This window comes from Salvelinus fontinalis, chromosome 15 (assembly GCF_029448725.1).
Source record: "Salvelinus fontinalis isolate EN_2023a chromosome 15, ASM2944872v1, whole genome shotgun sequence".
Taxonomy (NCBI): domain Eukaryota; kingdom Metazoa; phylum Chordata; class Actinopteri; order Salmoniformes; family Salmonidae; genus Salvelinus; species Salvelinus fontinalis.
This window is the reverse complement of record NC_074679.1, coordinates 38,424,158-38,446,870: the sequence shown is the minus strand read 5'-3', so window position 1 is coordinate 38,446,870 and position 22,713 is coordinate 38,424,158. Positions and strand designations below refer to the sequence as shown.

General features: G+C 41.7%; 2 protein-coding genes across 19 annotated transcripts in view; both read right to left on the bottom strand.

Moving 5' to 3' along the window:
* Positions 1-15,315, bottom strand: part of dtnbb (dystrobrevin, beta b) — a 56,069-nt gene extending 40,754 nt beyond the window's left edge. For 12 of the 16 annotated variants that reach the window (XM_055863690.1, XM_055863694.1, XM_055863685.1 and 9 more), the window contains exons 1-6: positions 15,087-15,315; positions 10,009-10,057; positions 7,451-7,518; positions 5,566-5,646; positions 5,135-5,348; positions 1,385-1,470 (exon numbers count right to left, since the gene is read on the bottom strand). In XM_055863690.1, the coding sequence (XP_055719665.1) occupies positions 1,385-1,470; positions 5,135-5,348; positions 5,566-5,646; positions 7,451-7,517 (448 nt within the window). In that variant the 5' untranslated portion in view covers position 7,518; positions 10,009-10,057; positions 15,087-15,315. The other 4 variants (XM_055863693.1, XM_055863699.1, XM_055863686.1 and 1 more) reach the window with 3 other exon arrangements.
* Positions 15,316-15,910: 595 nt separating this feature from the next.
* LOC129811924 (putative Polycomb group protein ASXL2) overlaps positions 15,911-22,713 on the bottom strand; it is a 30,329-nt gene continuing 23,526 nt past the window's right edge. For all 3 annotated transcript variants that reach the window (XM_055863680.1, XM_055863683.1, XM_055863681.1), the window contains one exon: positions 15,911-22,642. In XM_055863680.1, coding sequence (XP_055719655.1) covers positions 20,498-22,642 — 2,145 coding nt within the window. In that variant the 3' untranslated portion in view covers positions 15,911-20,497. The remainder of the gene's footprint in view (positions 22,643-22,713) is intronic.

Sequence of the window (22,713 nt, the reverse complement as noted above, 5' to 3'; positions counted from 1 at the left end):
ACTACCCTCTTCAAGTATTGTGGTGGTAACATCATGTTATGGGTATGCTTGACATCAGCAGGGACTGGGGAGTTTGTCAGGATCAAAAGAAATATGAAAAGACCGAGCCCAATGTAAAAAGTTAAAGGAATACCCGTATCCTTCTTTTGAAAACCTAACCCTGGGATAGAGTTTTATTGTTCAGCGAGACACTAGCAATGTTACCATCCAACTGGCGACAGATTTTCATGCGAATATGCTAAAATCCGCATAAAACCAGCATGCGCTTTTCCCCCACCAGAGATGTGTTTCCATCAATTGACTTGTTGCGGGTAAAAGGCTGTGGGTGATTATGTAGTGCACATAAAAATACATTTTGCGGTGTACCGGATAAAAAATACAAGTCAAATGAGTTTCCATCGCATTTTCAACTCTATTGATGATTTTCTCACAAATTGTTTTTGTTATATATAGCGAGTATGTGCCCACCCTGGTATTGGCACGTGCGCTCTAGCCAACATCTCGCGGATACAGCCTACATGATGAGATTATTATGGACAAAAGAGCAAGATTCTTTTTATTTGTCAAATGGCAGCCAAGCATTGATGATCATGTCACCAGAATACGACTCTCAATATTTATTGGAATGGAGCATCAAGCTCATCACCTTGCACTTACACCAACCTGTGAAGTTCATCATAACTTGTATATGTTGGTTGCCCTTAGAGTTGGTCAAAAGCGGTAGAATCTTATTCAAAATGTTTTACAGCTGTAATGGCTGCCAAAGGTGTTTCCACCAAGTATTAACCCTGTGGTGTGAAGACATATGCAATCAAGAGATCCTTGTTTTAAAAAATATATATTTGGAAAATGTTCTAGAACTTTCTTTCACTTTGAAAATCTGTAGTAGGTCGTGTAGATCTGAAGTAAAACAAATGGAATGTAATAATTTTTTTATGTTATTTTAAGGCAGCAAAATTTGAAGACTGAAAGCGGTGCGTAGACTTTCACTAAGCACTGTATTTGCCATTTCTATAATTTATTGAATATGAGGTATGGGAGATAATTCTTCTTGACACTTCCATCGAATACTATGACAACAATGTTTGTGCTGTAATTGACTCAACAACGCCCCCGTGTGTATCCTTTATGCAACCGCAGACATGGTCAAAAAGCAAATGTAGATCAGGGTTTCCTAAACTTGGTCCTGGGGGCCAAGCTGATTCAAATAACCAACTCATCGTCAAGATTTAATTGGGGGCCCCAGGACCGACTTTGGGAAACCCTGCTGTAAACTAAACCAGGAAATTAAAAGTGTGACTACTGCAAAACAGAATTAACTTTCCATTTAGTTACATTAACTGTAACTTACGCCCTTCAGCAAAGTTCAAGGAGATATACTTACAACGTAGTTTGTCCACTATTTTCCCTCCACACATCGTTGCCAACATGCACTTCATCGAGAAAACGGTCAGTTTCCCGTGGCCTTCACTAAACACACACACACACAAAAGCATACATTTACGAAAATATGTAACAAATGTATTGAAAGACACATTGTTATCATTCTGATAAAGGTGAAGTTTATTTCCCAAAGCAAATTCCTCTTTTTCCATGATCTGCTTTAGCTTGCTGGCCACAATGGAGCACAAATAATTGGCACTTCTGAATCCATCTTGACCTGGACCATGTTGTCTGAAGGACCAAAATCATAATTTCGAGGGGAGAGCTTTGAAGAGAGTTCAGCATACAGATTAGCCCTGGAATGTATAGCGGTCGTTTTATGGGCTCCTGACCAGTTCTGCTATTTTCGTGCGTTTTTTTTTCTTTTTTCGGAGATCGTAACTTTTTGATTCATAATGTTTCCAACCATCGTTTCCTATGATCAAAAAGAGCTTCTTGACCTCAGAACACCGATCTTTAACCTCGATTTAGATGAAGATGTCTACTTAAATGAGTTGGTTCCGCAGGACATACAGTACTGATCACCCCGGAACAAGCCCTAATCCCCAACACTGGGAAGAGAAAAAGATGGCGATATATAGAGACCGACGTGTGGGCACACTGATTAAACTACGTGTTATGATTTTTATGAATAATGACTAAATGATGTATACATTTAACGTTTAACTATAACTAACAGAATTTTACCCCGTCACTGTATGATTGTATGAAATTTATTAGAATCATAAATCTATAAATCTGATGTGTGTAGTTTTAGTCAGAACTAGAACAAAGACTTGTTGTTCCTTTTTAGTATGTAAGCAGGGTGCAAGTGTGAAACAAATGATAAGAGGAGCTATCGACAGACAAGCTGTACTACTGTGTTCCTTTCAGGACATTCTGTCCCCACCCAGGGAGGGGAGAGACCTTGGGCTTGTAATAGATCGTATAACAGGTGGCAGACAATGTATGAGAAGGAGAAGACTTGTGAACTATATTGTCCTTGTCTTAGAGAAGGAGGGACAGTTATGACAAAATGAGAGGTATATAAACCAATGTACATGTAAGGATGGGCAGAGCTCTCGTAAATAAACATGCTGATTATGGTAGACTGGCCTCTGTCTGTTTCATTTTAATAAGAACCTTACAAATTCTTAGTAACAGACAGAGTATTTTAATTGAAGTTCAGTTTATGAACATTGAGAACAAACTCCTCATAACACTACGGAGGCAGGTAAATAAACTGCCTGTAAACAGCCTATAGGGAGGAGGTCAGAGACCTGGCAGTGTGGTGCCAGGACAATAACCTCTCCCTCAAAGTCAGCAAGACAAAGGAGCTGATCGTGGACTACAGGAAATGGAAGGGCCGAGCACACCCCCCCATTCACATCGACGGAGCAGTAGTGGAGCAGGGTCCAGAGTTGAAAGTTTGTTGTCCACATCACTAAGAATCTGTAGTGGTCCAATCCCACCAACACGGTCGTGAAGAGGGCACGGCCACGCCTCTTTCCCTTCAGGAGGCTGAAAAGATTTGGCATGGACCCTCAAATCCTCAAAAAGTTCTACAACTGCACAATGACAGGATGTATCATCCGCTTGGTATGGCAACTGCTTGGCATCCACCCGCAAGGTGCTACAGAGGGTAGTGCATAAGGCCCAGTACATCACTGGAACCAAGCTCCCTGCCACCCAGGATGTTTATACCAGGACCTAAAAATTGTCAAAGACTCCAGCCATCCAAGTCACAGACTGTTCTCTCTGCTACCGCACAGCAAGCAGTACCAATGTACAAAGTCTGGAACCAACAGGACCCTAAACAGCTTCTACCCCTAAGCATTAAGACTACTATATAGTTAGTTAAATAGTTAACCAAATAGCTACCCGGATTATCTGCATTGACCCTTTTTGCACAAACTTTTTTGACTCATCACATACGCTGCTGCTAATGTTTATTATCTGTCACTTTATTCATAGTTATATGGACATATCTACCTCAATTACCACGTACCCCTGCACGTTGGCTCTGTACCGGTACCCCTTGTATATAACCAAGTTATTGTTACTCATTGTGTATCTATTATTACATTTTTTACTTTTCTATTTTGTTGCGCTCTGTATTGTTGGGAAGGGCCCATAAGTAAGCATTTCACTGTTAGTCCACACCTGTTGTTTACGAAGCATGTGCCCAATACAATTACAGTGCATTCGGAAAGTATTCAGACCCCTTGACTTTTTCCACATTTTAATACATTACAGCCTTATTCTAAAATTGATTAAATCAATCTACACACAATACCCCATTATGACTAAGCAAAAATGGTTTGTTAGAATTTTTTTGCAAATGTATAAAAAAAAAAAAAAATGAAATATCAAATTTACATAAGTATTCAGACCCTTTACTCAGTACTTTGCTGAAGCACCTTTGGCAGCGATTACAACCTCGAGTCTTTTTGGGTATGACGCTAGAAGCTTGGAACACCTGTATTTGTGGAGTTTCTCCCATTCTTCTCTGCAGATCCTCTCAAGCTCTGTCAGGTTGGAAGGGGAGCATCGCTGACCAGCTTTTTTCAGGTCTCTCATGAGATATTCGATCGGGTTCAAGTCTGGGCTCTGGCTGGGAAACTCAAGGACATTCAGAGACTTGTCCTGAAGCCACTCCTGCGTTATCTTGGCTGTGTGCTTAGAGTCATTGTCCTGTTGGGAGGTTAACCTTAGCCCCAGTCTGAGGTCCTGAGTGCTCTAGAGCAGATTTTCATCAAGCATCTCTCTGTACTTTGCTATGTTTATCTTTCCCTCAATCCTGACATGTCTCCCAGTCCCTGCCGCTGAAAAACATCCCCACAGCATGATGCTGCCAACACCATGCTTCACCATAGGGATGGTGCCTGGTTTCCTCCAGATGTGACACTTGGCAATCAGGCCAAAAAGTTTAATATTGGTTTCATCAGATCAGAGAATCTTGTTTCTCATGGTCTGAGAGTCCTTTAGGTGCCTTTTGGCAAACTCCAAGCGGGCTGTCATGTGCCTTTTATTGAGGAGTGGCTTCCGTCTGGCCACTTTACCACAAAGGCCTGATTGGTGGAGTTTTGCAGAGATGGTTGTCCTTCTGGAAGGTTCTCCCATCTCCACAGAGGATCTCTGGAGCTCTGTCAGAGTGACCATCAGGTTCTTGGTCACCTCCCTGACCAAGGCCCTTCTCCCCCGATTGCTCAGTTTTGCTGAGCGGCAAGATCTAGAAAGAGTCTCGGTGGTTCCAAAATTCTTCCATTTAAGAATAATGGAGGCCACTGTTCTTGGGGACCTTCAATGCTGCATACATTTTTTCATACCCTTCCCCAGATCTGTGCCTCAACACAATCCTGTGTCGGAGCTCTAAGGACAATTCCTTCGACATCATGGCTTGGTTTTTGCTCTAACATGCGCTGTCAACTGTGGGACCTTAGTGTGGAAGTGCAGTGTGGAAGTTTATCCTGGTAGAGTGTGTTGCCTAACTGTGTGCTAACAATAAATGACCCCCCCCCCAATATCATAACAATAATAAGAAATTATATCTTGTTCTGTAAATAAGGTGTTGCACCATAGACATATCCATGCACTATATGTACAGAATGTGTCATTGTATAGCACTTTTCAGACAGCAGTTCAAAGCAAATGTATGTATCTAATATTCTATATCTAATGTACTGTATATCCTGTGTCTAATTTACTGCACCTGTCGTATGTGGCCACCATGAAGTTGAGCAGCAGGCCAATGGACTGCTCTACGTTGATCTGGTGTGTGGTGGGAAGACGCTTATTGAGCTGGTAATAGATCGAGGACAGGATAGTCTCCAGTCGAGACACGTTGATCTCTGCGTTGTGGTCCAGCGTGTTCAGACCGCTATCACGGAACGCCTCGATCATGTTCCACACATCCACCAAGTGAACTGGGATAGGGGGGGGATAGCAGGAGGGGAGGGAAAGAAGTTTAGAAAAGAATAGATTTCTTCAACATCGATGAATTATATTCAAGTGCACCATATTCGAAACAGACACATGTAACACGGTGCAATGTGAACAGTTTGAAAAGTTAAGCGAGTAAGAGGACACTTGCATGTCATTTTCAGTAGAGGAAACAAAACGAGCCAGGCAGGGGGTACTTACGGTTGCATCTCTTCTGCACAAATCTTAGCTTGCAGGCCGTCCTATAGGTTGACAGCCTGATGACGTCAAAGTTTTGTGCCCCTGATAAAAATAAAAAGACGAATCAACAACTCTACCACCACCACACACAAAACCCACTGCATGGGGAGGGGAGTGTACTGTTCATTCGGGAAGTATTCAGACCCCTTGACTTTTTCCACATTTTGTTATTTTACTTATTCAAAAATTCATTATATCATTTTTTCCCCTCACCAATCTACACAAAATACCCCATAATGACAAAGAAACATTTTTTTTTGTTGCAAACGTATACAAAATAAGAACTGAAATATCAGATTTACATAAGTATTCAAAACCTTTACTCAGTACTTTGTTGAAGCACCTTTGGCAGCGATTACAGCCTCGAGTCTTCTTGGGTATGACGCTACAAGCTTGGCACACCTGTATTTGGGGAGTTTCTCCCATTCTTCTCTGCAGATCCACTTAAGCTCTGTTGGGTTGGATGGGGAGCGTTGCTGCACAGCTATTTTCAGGTCTCTCCAGAGATGTTCGATTGGGTTCAATTCCGGGCTCTTGCTGGGCCAGTCAAGGACATTCAGAGACTTGTCCCGAAGCCACTCACACGTTTTCTTGGCTGTGTGCTTAGGGTCGTTGTCCTGTTGGAAGGTGAACCTTCACGCCAGTCGGAGGTCCTGAGCACTCTGGAGCAAGTTTTCATCAAGGATCTCTCTGTACTTTGCTCTGTTCATCTTTCCCTCAACCGTGACTAGTCTCCCAGTCCCTGCCGCTGAAAAACATCCCCACAGCATGATGCTGCCTACACCAGGCTTCACCGTAGGGATGGCATTGGCCAGGTGATGAGCGGTGCCTGGTTTCCTCCAAACATGACGCTTGGCGTTCAGGCCAAAAAGTTCAATCTTGGTTTCATCAGACCAGAGAATCTTGTTTCTCATGGTCTAAGAGTCCTTTAGGTGCCTTTTGGCTAACTTCAAGCGGGCTGTCATGTGCCTTTTACTGAGTAGTGGCTTCTGTCTGGCCGCTCTACAATAAAGGCCTGATTGGTGGAGTGCTGCAGAGATTGTTGTCCTTCTGGAATGTTCTCCCATCTCCACAGAGGGACTCAGGAGCTCTGTCATAGTGACCATCGGGTTCTTGGTCACCTCCCTGACCAAGGCCCTTCTCCCCCATTTACTCAGTTTTGCCGGGTGGCCAGCTCTAGGAAGAGTCTCAGTGGTTCTAAACATCTTTCACTTAAGATTTATGGAGGCCACTGTGTTCTTGGGGACTTTCAATGCTGCAGAAATGTTTCAGTACCTTTCCCCAGATCTGTGCCTCGACACAATCCTGTCTCCTCCTTCGACCTCATGGCTTGGTTTTTGGTCTGACATGCACTGTCAACTGTGGGACCTTATATAGACAGGCGTGTGCCTTTCCAAATCATGTCCAATCAATAGAATTTACCACAGGTGGACTCCAATCAAGTTGTAGAAACATCTCAAGGATGATCAATGGAAACAGGATGCACCTGAGCTCAATTTTGAGTGTCATAGCAAAGGGTCTGAATACTTATGTAAATAAGGTATTTCTGTTTTTATTTTTTTATTTTTTTAAATAAATTTGCAAACATTCTAAAAACCTGTTTTGGCTTTGTCGTTATGGGGTATTGTGTGTATATTGATGAAGAAAAACATGAATTTAATACATTTTAGAATAAGGCTGTAACCTAACAAAATGTGGAAAAAGTGAAAGGGTCTGAATACTTTCCCGAATGCACTGTGTACTCTAAAGTGTATGGCTATGAATGGCTTTGCGACGACACAGCAGAGTGGGAATGAATAGTAACGGGTTTGGCTCTAGAGATTTCGCTCTCAGTCAGTCTACTCACTCATCTCCATGAAGAGTTGTCTCTTCTCCACCATCGCTTTGCCTCGTTTACTGCCCTCCTCTATCATTCTGAGGGGAATAACAGAACAGGCGCGCATTACCGTCTCAATGTTTAATGACAATCATTGTGTACAATATACGTTATCAAGCTGTATTATCGGCCTTCACTGCCCTCCTCAAATCATTCTGGGGAAAGAATACAGCAAGCATTACTACCTACTCACTAATTAATTACATAATTACTGCAACCATTATCAGGCTTTTGTATACTGACTATGACGTTTCTTCTTCCCTTTGTATACATTAGGCCTATTACTCATTTTGAGGGAAATAAAACCGCAAGCATGCATTACCAGTACTGATTGTATGATTGTACAGTACCAGTCAAACGTTTGGACACACCTACTCATTCAAGGGTTTTTCTTTATTTTTACTATTTTCTACATTGTAGAATATTAGTGAAGGCATCAAAAACTATGAAATAACACATGGAATCATGTAGTAACCAACAAAGCGTTAAACGAATCAAAATATATTTAATATTAAAGATTCTTCAAAGTAGCAACCCTTTACCTTCACGACAGCTTTGCACACTCTTGGCATTCTCTCAACCAGCTTCATGTGGTAGTCACCAGGAATGCATTTCAATTAACAGGGGTGCCTTGTTAAAAGTTCATTTGTGGAATTTCTTTCCTTCTTAATGTGTTTGAGCTAATCAGTTGTGTTGTGACAAGATAGTATTTGAAGATAGCCATATTTGGTAAAAGACCAAGTCCATTTTATGGCAATAACAGCTCAAATAAGCAAAGAGAAACGACAGTACATCATTACTTTAAGACATGAAGGTTAGTCAATACAGTACATTTCAAGAATTTTTAAAGTTTCTTCAAGTGCAGTCACAAAAACCATCAAGCGCTATGATGAAACTGGCTCTCATGAGGACCACCACAGGAAAGGAAGACCCATAGTTACCTCTGCTGCAGGGGATAAGTTCATTAGAGTTAACTGCACCTCAGATTGCAGCCCAAATAAATGCTTCACAGTGTTCATGTAACAGATACATCCCAACATCAACTGTTCAGAGGAGACTGCGTGAATCAGACCTTCATGGTCGAACTGCTGCAAAGAAACCACTAAAGGGCACCAATAAGAAGAGGATACTTGCTTGGGCCAAGAAACACAAGCAATGGACATTAGACCAGTGGAAATCTGTCCTTTGGTCTGATTAGACCAAATTTGAGATTTTTGGTTCCAACCGCTATGTCTTTGTGAGACACAGAGTAGGTGAACGGATGATCTCCGGATATGTGGTTCCCACCGTTAAGCAGGAGGAGAAGGTGTGATGGTGTGGGGATGCTTTGCTGGTGACACTGTCTGTGATTTATTTAGAATTCAAGGCACACAACCAGCATGGCTACCACAGCATTCTGCAGCGATACACCATCCCATCTGGTTTGCGCTTAGTGGGACTATCATTTGTTTTTCAACAGGACAATGACCCAAAACACACCTCCATGCTGTGTAAAGGCTATTTGACAAAGAAGGAGAGTGATGGAGTGCTGCATCAGATGACCTGGCCTCCACAATCACCTGACCTCAACCCAATTGAGGTGGTTTGTGATGAGTTGGACCAGAGTGAAGGAAAAGCAGCCAAAATGTGCTCAGCATATGTGGGACTCCTTCAAGACTGTTGGAAAAGCATTCCTCATGAAGCTGGTTGAGAATATGCCAAGAGTGTGAAAAGCTGTCATCAAGGCAAAGGGTGGCTACTTTGAAGAATCTAAAATCAAAAAAAAAAATTTGATTGGATGTTTTGATGTCTTCACTATAATTCTACGATGTAGAAAAAAGAAAAACCCTTGAATGAGTAGGTGTACAAACTTTTGACTGGTACTGTATATCATTGTAATCATTTTATACATTATCAAGGTCCATTATAGCCACGTGAAAATAAAACATCCTATACATTTTTTACACTAAAGCTGCAATATGTAACTTCTTGGGAGACCCGACCAAATTCACATCGAAATGTGTGTTCTATCTATTATTATTGAAAGCAAGTCTAAGAAGAGGTAGATATGTTCTATGTGAGCTATTTCTATGCTCTGCATTCTTAAGTTTCGTTTTGTGTCTTTTACTTTCGGTTTTGTACACCAGCTTCAAACAGCTGAAAATACAATATTTTTGGTTATGGAAAAGCTATTTCACAGCTGTTTAGATGGTACAATGATTCTCTTCACTATACTTGCTTGTTTTGTCACAAACGGAAAATAAACTAACTATTCACATTTTTGCAAACAGGAAATGGCGGAACCATTTCTGCATCGCACATCTTTAAAGTTACATGCAGTATATTCATTTAACTGATTCTGTGTACTCTATACATTGATCCCTCTACTGTAAGTATGTGTACATCATATATGGAATGTTCAATAATGTACAACACATATCATACATTTAAACAGACATTGTCTATGCATAAAGCTGAAGACAAAAAGCTCACTAAATCTACAGATGTTTTTGTCAGATGAAAGATAAAAATCCCAGAGGTATATGTACCTGTCGCTGGCTGAATTTCAAACAAAGTGAAGCATTAGCTGCTGCTGCCCTGTGAAGAGAAGAAACATCGTAGTCAGTTAGCTAGTTGGCTCCTTATTTAATGTTCTGAGTCTCTGGTATGCTCTGTAGTAGTTCAAATAAGCAGTCCTTCCAGACAAAATGGGCTTGACTTTTAAATGAGTCATTAACGCCCTCCCTTCAAGGACTTGATGAACGCTACAAAACGTTGTGTTTTTTCTTCCTCTAAAGAGATGTGTGCACTTTCACTGTCTGGCACAAGAGAACACTTGAGTGATCCTGCTCTGTCTCTCTGAATGTGTCCCAAATGGCACCGTATTTCCTTTGTAGACCACTACTTTTGACCAGGGCAGGGTTCCATTTAGGGAACAGACCCTGTATGTACACCACAAATAATAATTCTCCATGACTTCGCCACTCAGCTAAGACTGCATCCGGTGGACTAATGACATCGACGGCCAGCAAGGGATGCAAACCGAGGAGACACTTAATGATGATGGACACAAAACACATTACAGCTATACAATGACTGGTTCCAAAACCCGGGGAATGGCATGATAGGCTTGGACGGCACCAGACCTGGGTTCATAGAATGTTACTACTTGACATCTTTCAAATACTTGTAGCGTTTGCTCTAGCTTGCCTGGAGTGCCAGGTGGATGGGGCTTGCACTGATGGAACTTTTCTATTGGTTCTATTAAGCCAGGCAAACTTAATCAAGCCCATATAAAGTATTTGAAATGATTTGGAATAATATTTGAACCCAGGTCTATACAGTACGGTATCACCATCACATGGCAGCCCACTGTGGCTATGGGGTGACGGACAAGCCAGGAAACTGCATCAGCTGACCAGTTGAGTGTGAGCAGTCAGTGGCTCTGTCCCCAATGGCCCCCTATTCCCTTTATAGTGCACTACTTTCGACCAGAGCCCTATGGGTCCTGGTCAAAAGTAGTGCATTATATGGAATAGAGTGCCATTTGGGACGTAGTCATTGAAGCCAGCCAAGGTTGAACCCTCAGGAACTCTGTTGACAGGCTTTTTTATTCCTCCATCCTCACTCGTGTGGCTGGAGAGCAAGGGTTTGCAGAGCCATATATAAAGACATCCAGTAGCAGTCAAACGTTTGGACACACCTACTCATTCCAGGGTTTTTCTTTATTTGTACTATTTCCACATTGTGAAAGAATAAGGAAGACATCAAAACTATGAAAGAACACATATGGAATCATCTAGTAACCAAAAAAGTGTTACATTTTTAAAAAAATATTTTATATTTGAGATTCTTCAAAGTAGCCACCCTTTGCCTTGATGACACTTTTGCACACTCTTGGCATTCTCTCAACCAGCTTCATGAGGTAATCACCTGGAACGGATTTCAATTAACAGGTGTGCCTTGTTAAAAATTAATGTGTGGAATTTCTTTCCTTCATAATGCGTTTGAGCCAATCAGTTGTGTTGTGACATGGTAGGGTTGGGTATACAGAAGATGAAGACCAAGTCCATATTATGGCAAGAACAGCTCAAATAAGCAAAGAGAAACAACAGTACATCATTACTTTAAGACATGAAGATCAGTCAATCTGAAAACTTTCAATTTCAAGAACTGAAAGTTTCTTCAAGTGCAGTCATAAAAACCATCAAGCGCTATGATGAAACTGGCTCATGAGGAAAACGCAGATGATAAGTTCATTAGAGTTACCAGCTTCAGAAATTGCAGTCCAAATAAATGCTTCACAGAGTTCAAGTAACAGACACATCTCAACATCAACTGTTCAGAGGAGACTGCGTGAATTAAGCCTTCATGGTCAAATTGCTGAAAAAAAAACACTACTAAAGGACACCAATAATAAGAAGAGACTTGCTTGGGCCAAGAAACATGAGAAATGGACATTAGACCAGTGGAAATTTGTCCTTTGGTCTGACGAGTCCAAATTTGAAAATGTTTGGTTCCAACCGAGTGTTTTTTTGAGACTCAGAGTAGGTGAATGGATGATCTCCGCATGTGTGGTTCCCACTGTGAAGCATGGAGGAAGAGGTGTGATGGTGGTTTTTGGTGACACTGTCTGTGATTTATTTAGAATTCAAGGCACACTTCTGCAGCGATTCGCCATCCCATCTGGTTTGCACTTAGAGGGGCTATCCTTTGTTTTTCAACAGGACAATGACCCAACACACCTACAGACTGTGTAAGGGCTATTTGACCACGAAGGAAGGTGATGGAGTGCTGCATCAGATGACCTGGCCTCCGCAATCACCCAACCTCAACCCAATTGAAATGGTTTGGGATGAGTTGGACCGCAGAGTGAAAAAGCAGCCAACAAGTGCTCAGCATATGTGGGAACTCCTTCAAGACTGTTGGAAAAGCATTCCAGGTGAAGCTGGTTGAGAGAATGCCAAGAGTGTGAAAAGCTGTCATCAAGGCAAAGTGTGGCTACTTTGAAGAATCGCAAATATAAAATATATTTTGATTTGTTTAACACTTTTTTGTTTCCTACATGATTCCATAGTTTCGATGTCTTCAGTATTATTCTACAATGTAGAAAATAGTAAAAATAAAATTAAAAAAACACTGTTGAATGAGTAGGTGTGTCCAAACTTTTGACTGGTACTGTATACTAGACAAAAATATAAACGCAACATGTAAAGTGTTGGTCCCATGTTTCATGAGCTGAAATAAAGGATTCCCGAAATGTTCAATACACCCAAAAAGTGTATTTCTCTCAAATGTTGTTCACAAATCTGTTTTACATCCCTGTTAATTAGCATTTTTACTTTGCCAATATAAGCCTGACAGGTGTGGCATATCAAGAAGCTGATTAAACAGCATGGTCATTACACAGGTGCACCTTGTGCTGGGGACAATAAAAGACCACTCAAAAATGTGCAGTTTTGTCCCACATCACAATGCCACAGATGTCTCAAGTTTTGAGGGAGCGTGCAATTGGCATGTTGACTGCAGTAATGTCCACCATAGCTATTGCCAGAGAATGTAATGTTAATTTCTCTACCATAAGCCACCTCCAACGTTATTTTAGAGAATTTGGCAGTACGTCCAACTGGCCTCACAACCACAGTCCAGGACCTGCACATCTGGCTTCTTCACCTGCGGGATGGTCTGGGACCAGCCACCCGGACAGCTGATGAAACTGAGTTGTATTTCTGTCTGTAATCTAGCTCTTTTGAGGGGAAAAACTAATTTTGATTAGCTGGGCCTGGCTCCCCAGTGGATGGGCCTGGCTCCCAAGTGGTTGGGCCTATAACCTCCCAGGTCCACCCATGGCTGCGCCCCTACCCAGTCATGTGAAATCAATAGATTAGGGCCTAATGAATTTATTTCAATTGACTGATTTCCTTATATGAAATGTAAAGTCCGTAAAATCGTTGAAATTGTTGCATGTTGCGTTTATATTTTGGTTCAGTATACATATTATATATATATATTTATATCTGTCTAGCTCTGATAGTTTCCCTACTCTTTATTCTAATATTGTTGTGATAATACTATAATGTTGTCCTTATAATGTGTAGTAAAGGGTTATTACATGATTATGATATCTAGTAAACAGGATGTAGAATGCTAGAAAACACAAGCTGAGCTCAGGAGGGAAACTAACAGAAGCAAGTCAGAAAAAAATTCTACAATGGCCCTCTGTAACATTCGACTATGACGTAGGCCTACTGTAAGCTTGCCTGAACTATTCATATATGTAGGCAACTAAGGCCGGAAATGAGGAAGTGGTTACCCAAAACAAATACATTCTATTGGTATTGAGGAAAATGTCCATCTTAGATTGCCCATTGTGAAACTGAACGTAACTTAAGAAGATATCAGAGCTTGATTGGTCTCTCGTGGACAGCAGTAACATAATATGCAAGATTTGGTTCTGAGTTGCCGACATTATCGTTTGATGAGCCATGGAAAGGCTATTTACATTGGACCTGTAGACATTAAAAGTCAATATGTCTAATGAACTTTAGGTATTATATGGTGGATAATGAATAGCTTCAGAGTTCCCTGGTGACAGGCCTGCAGGTGCACGTTCATCAAATACAATTAAATTGCATTTACAGATATGTTGGCTTAAACTACAGTTTACTGTAAATACGAATGGGCTACCAAGCATCATATGGGTAAAACAGAAAACTAAAACAAGCAGTGGTGATGATTATGATCACCAATCATCATATGTCAAAAGGCCTAAGAAGCTATTTAATCTGCATTATTAGGCCTATAGGCGTTTTTATTAATACGGTCAATATAAACAAAATGCAAATACAGGGATGATAGTAGGCCTATTGCCAAGCATTATGTCATTTCACGGATTCCTTTTGGGAACTGAACTCTAGCACATCAGCCGCTATAAGAGCATCCCCGTACAAACACTAATACAATAACTAGTAGCTACATGTAAATTATGTCGTCGAATAACTTAGTGATTCTTCAAGCTATGGAAAAATATACTGGATGGCTGAATGTGATTTAAATGTTTAAAAGGGCGATTATTAAAGGTGCAGTATTCACCGCACCTTGTCGAGTAGGTAGCTAATAATGACAACATCCTTTTACGCGAGTCAAAAGGAGGACTAGGCCACTGCAGTGGCAGCTTTAGGGCTCGAATGTCTAAACATCACCCACTTCCGTCTCTGTGTAGCTGCTCAAACGCTCTCCGTGACGAACCGTTTAGCTTTACAATACTTTATGCGTCTCAGATCTTGAAGGAACCGCTCGACCGACGTGGCCATTTGCTGCTTTAGGTTCCCATTTACCTTGTTTCCGCAATATGAATTTGTGCGTGCGATGTATCTTAAAGGAATATTCATATTGAGATGCTATGTGATAATTTATCCTAAATATCTGCCTTCATAAACGTGTAGTGTCCTAATTTAGATGTGCCTTCTGCATTCTATAGGCTATTTAAATTAGAATGATGCATCTATTAGCCTCACCAGTAGGAAAATCACGCAGGTTGCGTTTATAGCACCATCATCAGCATCAGATGATGAGGATATGTAGTCAGGATATTTCCTTCGTGAATCATTACTGCGCTCAGTCTCACCTTTGACAAATTTCACACGCTGTAGGTCCGCTGTCGTTCGTTATTGCTGTCCGAGCAATGCCAAACGATCGAGATTATCTATCCATCGTTACATTTCCAGTGCGTTTCCTGTTCTATAGCCTACGACTCAGAATTGCGGTGGACGGTGGTGTCTCATAAAAATGTACGAGCGCCGCGCTCTCTCTCTTCAGCATCATCAACGACCGAACAGCAGAGGACAGCAAAGCGCAGGCAAGCAAGGAGATGAGGCTGCGCGTGCATCACAAACGGCCCTACGTGCCTGCGCGCATGCTGGCAAACGTAGCGGTAGGTGCCACTTGGAGGCGCGCACAGTAAAAACCACTAACGAGTCACGACCCACGTTTGTTGATATTTTACGTGCACGGTATTTATATGATATGCGATGGTCAGCAGGTTTTCCATAATATTCCAAGCTACAGACTAGCATTTTTTCTCATGCATAATATGGAAACGACATGCATCTGATTTGACTGGTGATTGTATCTCTTAGTGGAGTGTAAAAGCCTTAGTAATGTGTAGTAATGTGATACTGATAGTAGGCCTATAGTGTAAGTTGTACTAGTATTAGAGTAGAGTAGTCACTCACATACATACGTTACTGCCAGAAGAGGATGGCCCACCCCTTTAAGCGGGGTTCCTCTCTAGGTTTCTTCCTAGGTCCCTTCTTTCCAGTGAGTTTTTCCTGGCCATTGTGCTTCTGCTTTAGGCTGGGTATCTGTAAATCACTTTGCAACTACTGTTGATGTAAAAATGGCTTTATAAAATACATTTAATTGACATACAAATGTCACACCCAATCAAAATGTTTTTTCTTTGTTATTTATTCATAATATATAGTTTGATAAAATACACTTTGTTTACAAGTGCTGATTACTATATTACATTCACCTGCATTTTAAAACGGAGACTTTCCAATCTAAAAACAGCAACAATGACACGGACTGATGGGAACACACCCTTCACAAGACAAACAGACATTTTCAAACCATTACTGGATGACACTTAAGAAACGTTTCCTCCCAACCAAGTCTATCCTCACCCTTTACTTTTTGTCCTTGGGTTTAAAAATGGGATCTAATCAATATATCCCTCTGAATTTAAGCTATTGATTTGATAAAAAAGTCAATCATGGTTTGAGAGAAAAGGACAAAGTGGAGTAGGCTACTGAATCAATAATTCAACGCTCTCTTAAACTTTACGAGATGTCAGCTGCCTTTTTACAAAATGTGGGTAAAAACTACTTTCTCTTTGCAATCCATCACATACACAAGTCAGTTAAAATAGAACATCAAAATTCGTAAAAAAATATATAATTAATACTCAATACTAGTTGATGTTGGAGAAACTAAATTAGACTAAAACATGTATTTATTTAAAATAAAATTAATACAATTTGATAGGCGATCAAATTAATTAACAAAGTTTGCAATGATAGGGGTCAAATCATAAATATTGGGTCTCTCATCTTTACAATCTATAAACCATTTGGCTGCTTCCAAATGGCCCTCTAATTCCATATATAATGCACTACTTTTGACCAGAGGCCATTTGGGATGCAGACTTTGAACTTTTTGAGACTATAAAGAATCATGTGACTGTAAATAAAGATGTCAACTAACTTTTAAACAAACACACACACACACACACACACACACACACACACACACACACACACACAATCCACAGACCACTTAGAAATGGTGCCATGAAATTGTATTCATTTTGTTGCTGAAAATATGTGTAAGACAAAACAATGCCCCATATCTTATTAACAAACGTCGTTACAAGAGCATACAGTTCAGATGGTTACAATATTCCAGGCAGGACTTCAGTGAAAAAGGACATGTAGATTTCCATAAAAATACATGGGTCATATAGAATCAAAAAACTTGGGGATGTTTTTTTTGCTACAAAAGTTATGTTGTGGTCTGTCCACTCTTCCACACAAAAACATTAGAAAAAGGGACACCCAATATACACCACCGGCCAGTCAATTAGGTATACCACCCCATTCACGAAAATGGATCGCTAGTACAGACAGTGAGTCACGTGGCCGTGGCTTGCTATATAAAGCAGGTAGACAGGCATTCAGTTACTGTTCGATTGAACGTTAGAATGGGCCAAACTAGTGACCTAAGAGACTTTGAGTGTGGTATGATCGTCGTGCCAGGCACACTTGATCCAGTATCTGAGAAACGGACACCCTCCTGGGATTTCACTCGCGAGAGTGTTTAGGGTTTACCAAGAATGTTGCGACAGTCCTGTGGGTGAAAACAGCTCATTGATGAGAGAGGTCAAAGGAGAATAGCAAGAATCGTGCAAGCTAACAGGCGGGCCACAAACAGACAAATAAAAGGCACAGAACAAGTGGTGTGCAGAACAGAATTTCGGAACACACAACTCATCAATCCTTGTCGCGGATGGGCTATTGCAGTAAACGACCACACCAGGTTCCATTCCTATCAGCTAAAAACAAGAAGTGGCTCTAGTGGGCATGCGATCACCAACACTGGATAATTGAGGAGTGCAAAAACATAGCCCGGTCCGACAAATCCTGGTTCCTGTTGCGTCATGCTGATGGCAGAGTCAGGATTTGCCGTAAGCAACATGAGTCCGTAGTCCCATCCTGCCTGGTGTCAACGGTACAGGCTGGTGACGGTGGAGTACCGCTGTCCAATCTGCAGCAACTGCGTGACGCCATCACGTCAGCATGGACCAACATCCCTGTGAAACGTTTCCGACTTGTAGAATCCATGCCCTGAACAATTCAGGCTGTTCTGGAGGCAAAGGGGAGGTCTGACCCGGTACTAGATGGGTGTACCTAAAAAACTGTCCGGTGTAATGTGTATCATTCTAGTAAATACCCTGTTGTTTTAAAAAATTTGTAAATAGATTTTTTTATATTAAAATATATTACTTTGTTTAACTAAGTCCTTTAAAAACGAGATCTGATCATTTCGTTTTCATAAGGTGACTTTGGCATCTTACCATGGAAATGATTTCTATAAAATACACCGTTACACAGCAACTATCTTCAGTTTAAGTCAGATCATTTCAGAAATATGATTGATACATTTTGATTTTATAATTGCAATCACCATGCATACCCATACGATGTTCCTTTCTTTTATATGTAGCTAGTAAATTGTTTCTCTACCGTCTATCAACCTGAATACTGTACCTGGAGCCTATACAACTTTGAATGGTTTCATGATAGCACAGCATTTAGCGTTAAAATACACATTTCCTTTAGAGATATAAACTCTTTTGCAATAAAAACAATAAAATGTTGGATATGCTTAAGCAAGGAACATAAAGCTAAATTAATTTCTAAATCGAGTTCAAACGAAAGCCAATATTTACAAAGCAAAAGAATAATACAAGAAATGAAATCTTCATTTTTCTCCTTTCTTTCTCTGAGTGTTTTAAATGTACATCACTGCTAATAGTTACTCTGCTATACACAAACAAACATATGAAAACAAATGCGTCATGGAGTCGGTAAACTTCGCACGATGATCTGAAATGGCAAAGACCTCAGTTTGTAGCCTGGTTCCAGATCTGTTTGTGGTGTATTGCTAACTCCTTTGGTCATTGCCATAAAACAACACAAACAGATCTGGAATCTGACTATACTCAGCTTGCTCCTTGAAGAGCACTATTTATCCATTTATTTGTGAAGTGCTTTTACTTTTAATCACCATGTTAGAGTACAAACGCTGTACACTACATCTACTATACAGTCTCAGTGTCAGTCACCCCTGTTAGTAGAAACGCTAAGTGCAATCGTTATGTGAAATAATGTTTTATAATCTAAATAATTTGAAATATCTATTATTATCTTTTAACACATCTGTAACTTTGTTTTTAGTACTGTATATATATATAAATGATTGATTGCGACCTTCAAAATCTATATAAATCAGTATTTGTACTCCCCCACCTACACACAAACCCCAAGGGGTCGATGAATATGAATCTAACTCCCTTCTTCACCTTTTAAAACATCATAACTTAAACTACTGAATGAGTGGCAGTCTTTAACGTAACATTGTTATTACATTCTACAAAAATAGCAACATTAATTTTTTTCTTCCTTTTTTAAAATCTAAACTATCTTTACAAAAATATAGCACAATAACATGTCCAAGTGCAAAATATTGCCAAGATTCAACTTTTGTCTCAAGTCTAATTTGATTTGAACTGATCGGTGAATTGTACAAAACAAACTATTTTTCAGATGGAATAGATGAAAGTGGAGGTTGCGGAGGAGAGGACAGCTCATAATAATGGCCGAAACAGAGCAAATGGATGTATTTGATACCATTCCACTTAGTTTCGCTAAGCATGTCCTCCCCAATTAAGGTGCCACCAACCTCTTGTGTCGTCCAGTATAAATGACTTGCCACCCCACTGAAAACCATGTGCTGGGTTGAGTATGGCCACTGTGCATTTTACCCTGGTAACCATGGTTACGGTCAATTCCACTTCAATTCAGGAAATACACTGACATTCCAATTCGTCTTTCTTTTCAAATTAGAATCGGAATTGAAATAGAAACATTTGAATCAGTTTACTTCCAGAATTGAAATGGAACTGACCTTGCTCGTAACCGCTACTTGTTGATGATGCTAGATGACTTGATGCTGATTTTTTCCTTGGTGCAATAATAAAGAATTGAAACAGACCATTTCTACATTTATGTAGTGCTGAGCGATTAGTGCTTTTTGAAGTCGGTTTGGTTTTGGTTCGATTATAAATGTAAAAAAATTCAATTTTGATGACCTTTTTAAACATTAAATGCACTACACATTATGTGGGTTGAATGCTGTAACAGAATAAAACAATTAATAAAAGTCACATAATGGTAATGACTGGCCATGGTTGCGTATCACTTATTAACCATCATTTATTCACATTACTTTAATAAAATATTAGTTTTATTTGATGACTTTTTTAAAACTTCATTCCGAGTCATCATCTCATATAGAGCTGCTGCCTATGCTGTACAACAAAAATCACTATTTAGTAGTTCTTCAAAGTAAACAAGGCATACTTTTATGATCGCTAAATACCAACTATCAAGCACTTAGATCATGTATTTTCATGCTCGCGAAGCAACTGCATTCGATCTCTCTCGATCTCTCTCCTCCCCGTGTCTTGCTCCACACAGACCGTACATAGCTATTAGCACGTTTTCTGCGCTAAATTATGTAGAACATTGTCCTGTTAGGAACTACAACTCCCTACTACATCACACAGTTTCAGGCTTGATCTGATGTAACTCTACAGAAACGGCATAGAGCTAACAGAAATGCAATTCAAATAATTGAACCGCCGAAAAATAATAGTTATTCGCTCAGCACTACATTATTACATTATTAGTAGTTTTATCGTACCACTAGACACGAGACACAGAGGTTTGAAGGGCCAATGCAATCGTCATGGCAGAAGGCCCCACACCCTTTACACATGATCATAGCCTTGAGTCGGCAGTAGCATTTAGACTGAACGTCCTCTATACCAGATCCCTCCATAAACCCCTGCTCTGGAGACCCCTCCCCCTGGCTGCTGTGGTCCAACGGGTGACCGGCAGGTATGGTGGTGACGGTCACTGAGAAAGACATGACACTGCCGGTGCCACTGCCGCTGTCCCCACCACTACCTGACACAGAGGGGGAGGCGCTAGAAGCGGTGCCTGAAGCAGCAGCATTGTGATTCAGAGCGTGAGGTACAGACATGCTGATGGTGCCACCGTAGCAGGAACCCACAATAGATTCCTGATTATCGATTGGAGGTCTCTGGGTTTGAAAGGCAGACGGACGCTGGTGAGTACTGGGGTGAGTGGGGTCCATGGTCCCCACGTGGGGAGATACAGATAAACGATATGGCTCGGAATGACCACCCTGTTTAGTATTGCAGAGTTCTGGGTGCCTCCTGTGCTGTGATTGTGATTGGGTGAAAGGTTTGGTTTCTTTGGCTCTTGCAGAAGTGCCACTGTCTCTATCTGTACCGGCTGAACTGTTGTCCTCCTGCTCCGGTATACAGCCTCCCACTGATGGAGACTCAGACATTATTCTGGAACAGTGTTGAAAGCCTAGAGCTTCATCCATTTTTGTGACTGAGAAGCCCTGCTCTTCCACCTTGACTCCAGCAGGGTTAGAATGAGAATGAGACTTATTCTCCACTGACTCCTCCCCTTCGTTAGCCAGCCTCTCCACCCCGATGTGCTCTCTCTTCAGATTGGCCAGTGGGGTCAGTGAGGTGTTAACGGTGGTCAATGGGTGGAAGCGTTTACTGCTCTCTGACCCTCGTCCGTACGTGGAGACATTGAGGAGGTAGTGCCCTGACATGGCAGGCCTGGACATCCTCTTCCGTCCAGGGAACCCCGCGGAGAACCGGGGATGGTCCCCACACACCTGGTGCCCCAGATTACAAGCTCCGAACTGGGGCGGCTGAGCCCCACCTGAGCCCCCAAATGGCTGGTTCTGGTGCTGGTGGGTGGCCCTGTGCATCAGAGCCCTGAGGATCTGTTCCTGGATGTCTTTGTTAGGTGTTTCCCTTTGATGACGCTGGAGCTCTGCCAACATATCTGCTCTTGTTCCAGGTATGGTAGAAGTGGACTGGCCTATGGATCCTTGCTGTTCAGATCTACTGTAGTCCTCCACACCACCAGCGTGTAGGTATTGGCTCTTATTCTCACCACTGTCTGTTCCAGCAGTGCTGTGGGACGTTATCGTCCCTTTGTCATCATGGGAGGGTTTGGCCTGGGACATCTGGACATCGGCCTTGGCCAGAGACTTGGGGAGGATCTGTTCCAGAGGGACCTCTTTCCCCTGGAGGAGAGATGTGACCAGAGGGTTGTTGGCTGGGATAAAGTGGCTAGCCCTGGCTGCCATGAAGCTTCCAGATACATACTGGCTCTTCACATCACACACAGATGAAGTGTAGCTAGAGATTGACTGGGGACCTGGTGGGTATGACGTATGTTGAATGTTGCCATGTTGAGGTCCCATCAGAGAACCTGGGTTCATCATACCATCGGCGGAGCCTCTCTGTTGGTCATCAGTGAGAGACGCTCTACCGGTGTTGGAGATTCTTTGAGAAAGGCTAAGGTCAAAGGGCACAGAGGAGCCTGATGATTGGACCGAACTGGAGTGGGCTGGTGTGTTGACTGCATCAGGTGATTGACAGGTAGATTGACCAGTGATGCTACTTACTGGCAGCCTGGTGGTTGACTGAGACTGAGTGGAGCAGGGGGGGCTAGAGTGGAGGGTCTGGGCTGAAGCTCTATGCTCTACAATGCCTCCTCCCGGTCCTGGGCCTGGTACTGCACCTTTAGAGGAGGAACTGGCTGCAGCAGCTGCTGCTGCACGCTGGGCCCGGGCTAGCTGGGCTTTAGCCTTGATGTCAGCCAGAGTGCGAGCACCAGTGCGTCCGGGGCTGGGGCCAGGGCTGAGCGGGACAGGGAGAGGGGTCCTGGGGGACACCTGGGTTGGAGATGCAGGGACTGATAGGATTCGTGACACAGGAATCTGAAAAGGAAAGTGAACAAGAAAGAACGCAAGCTTAACATGTGTGGGCCTTCCTGGTGTATGTATTCGTA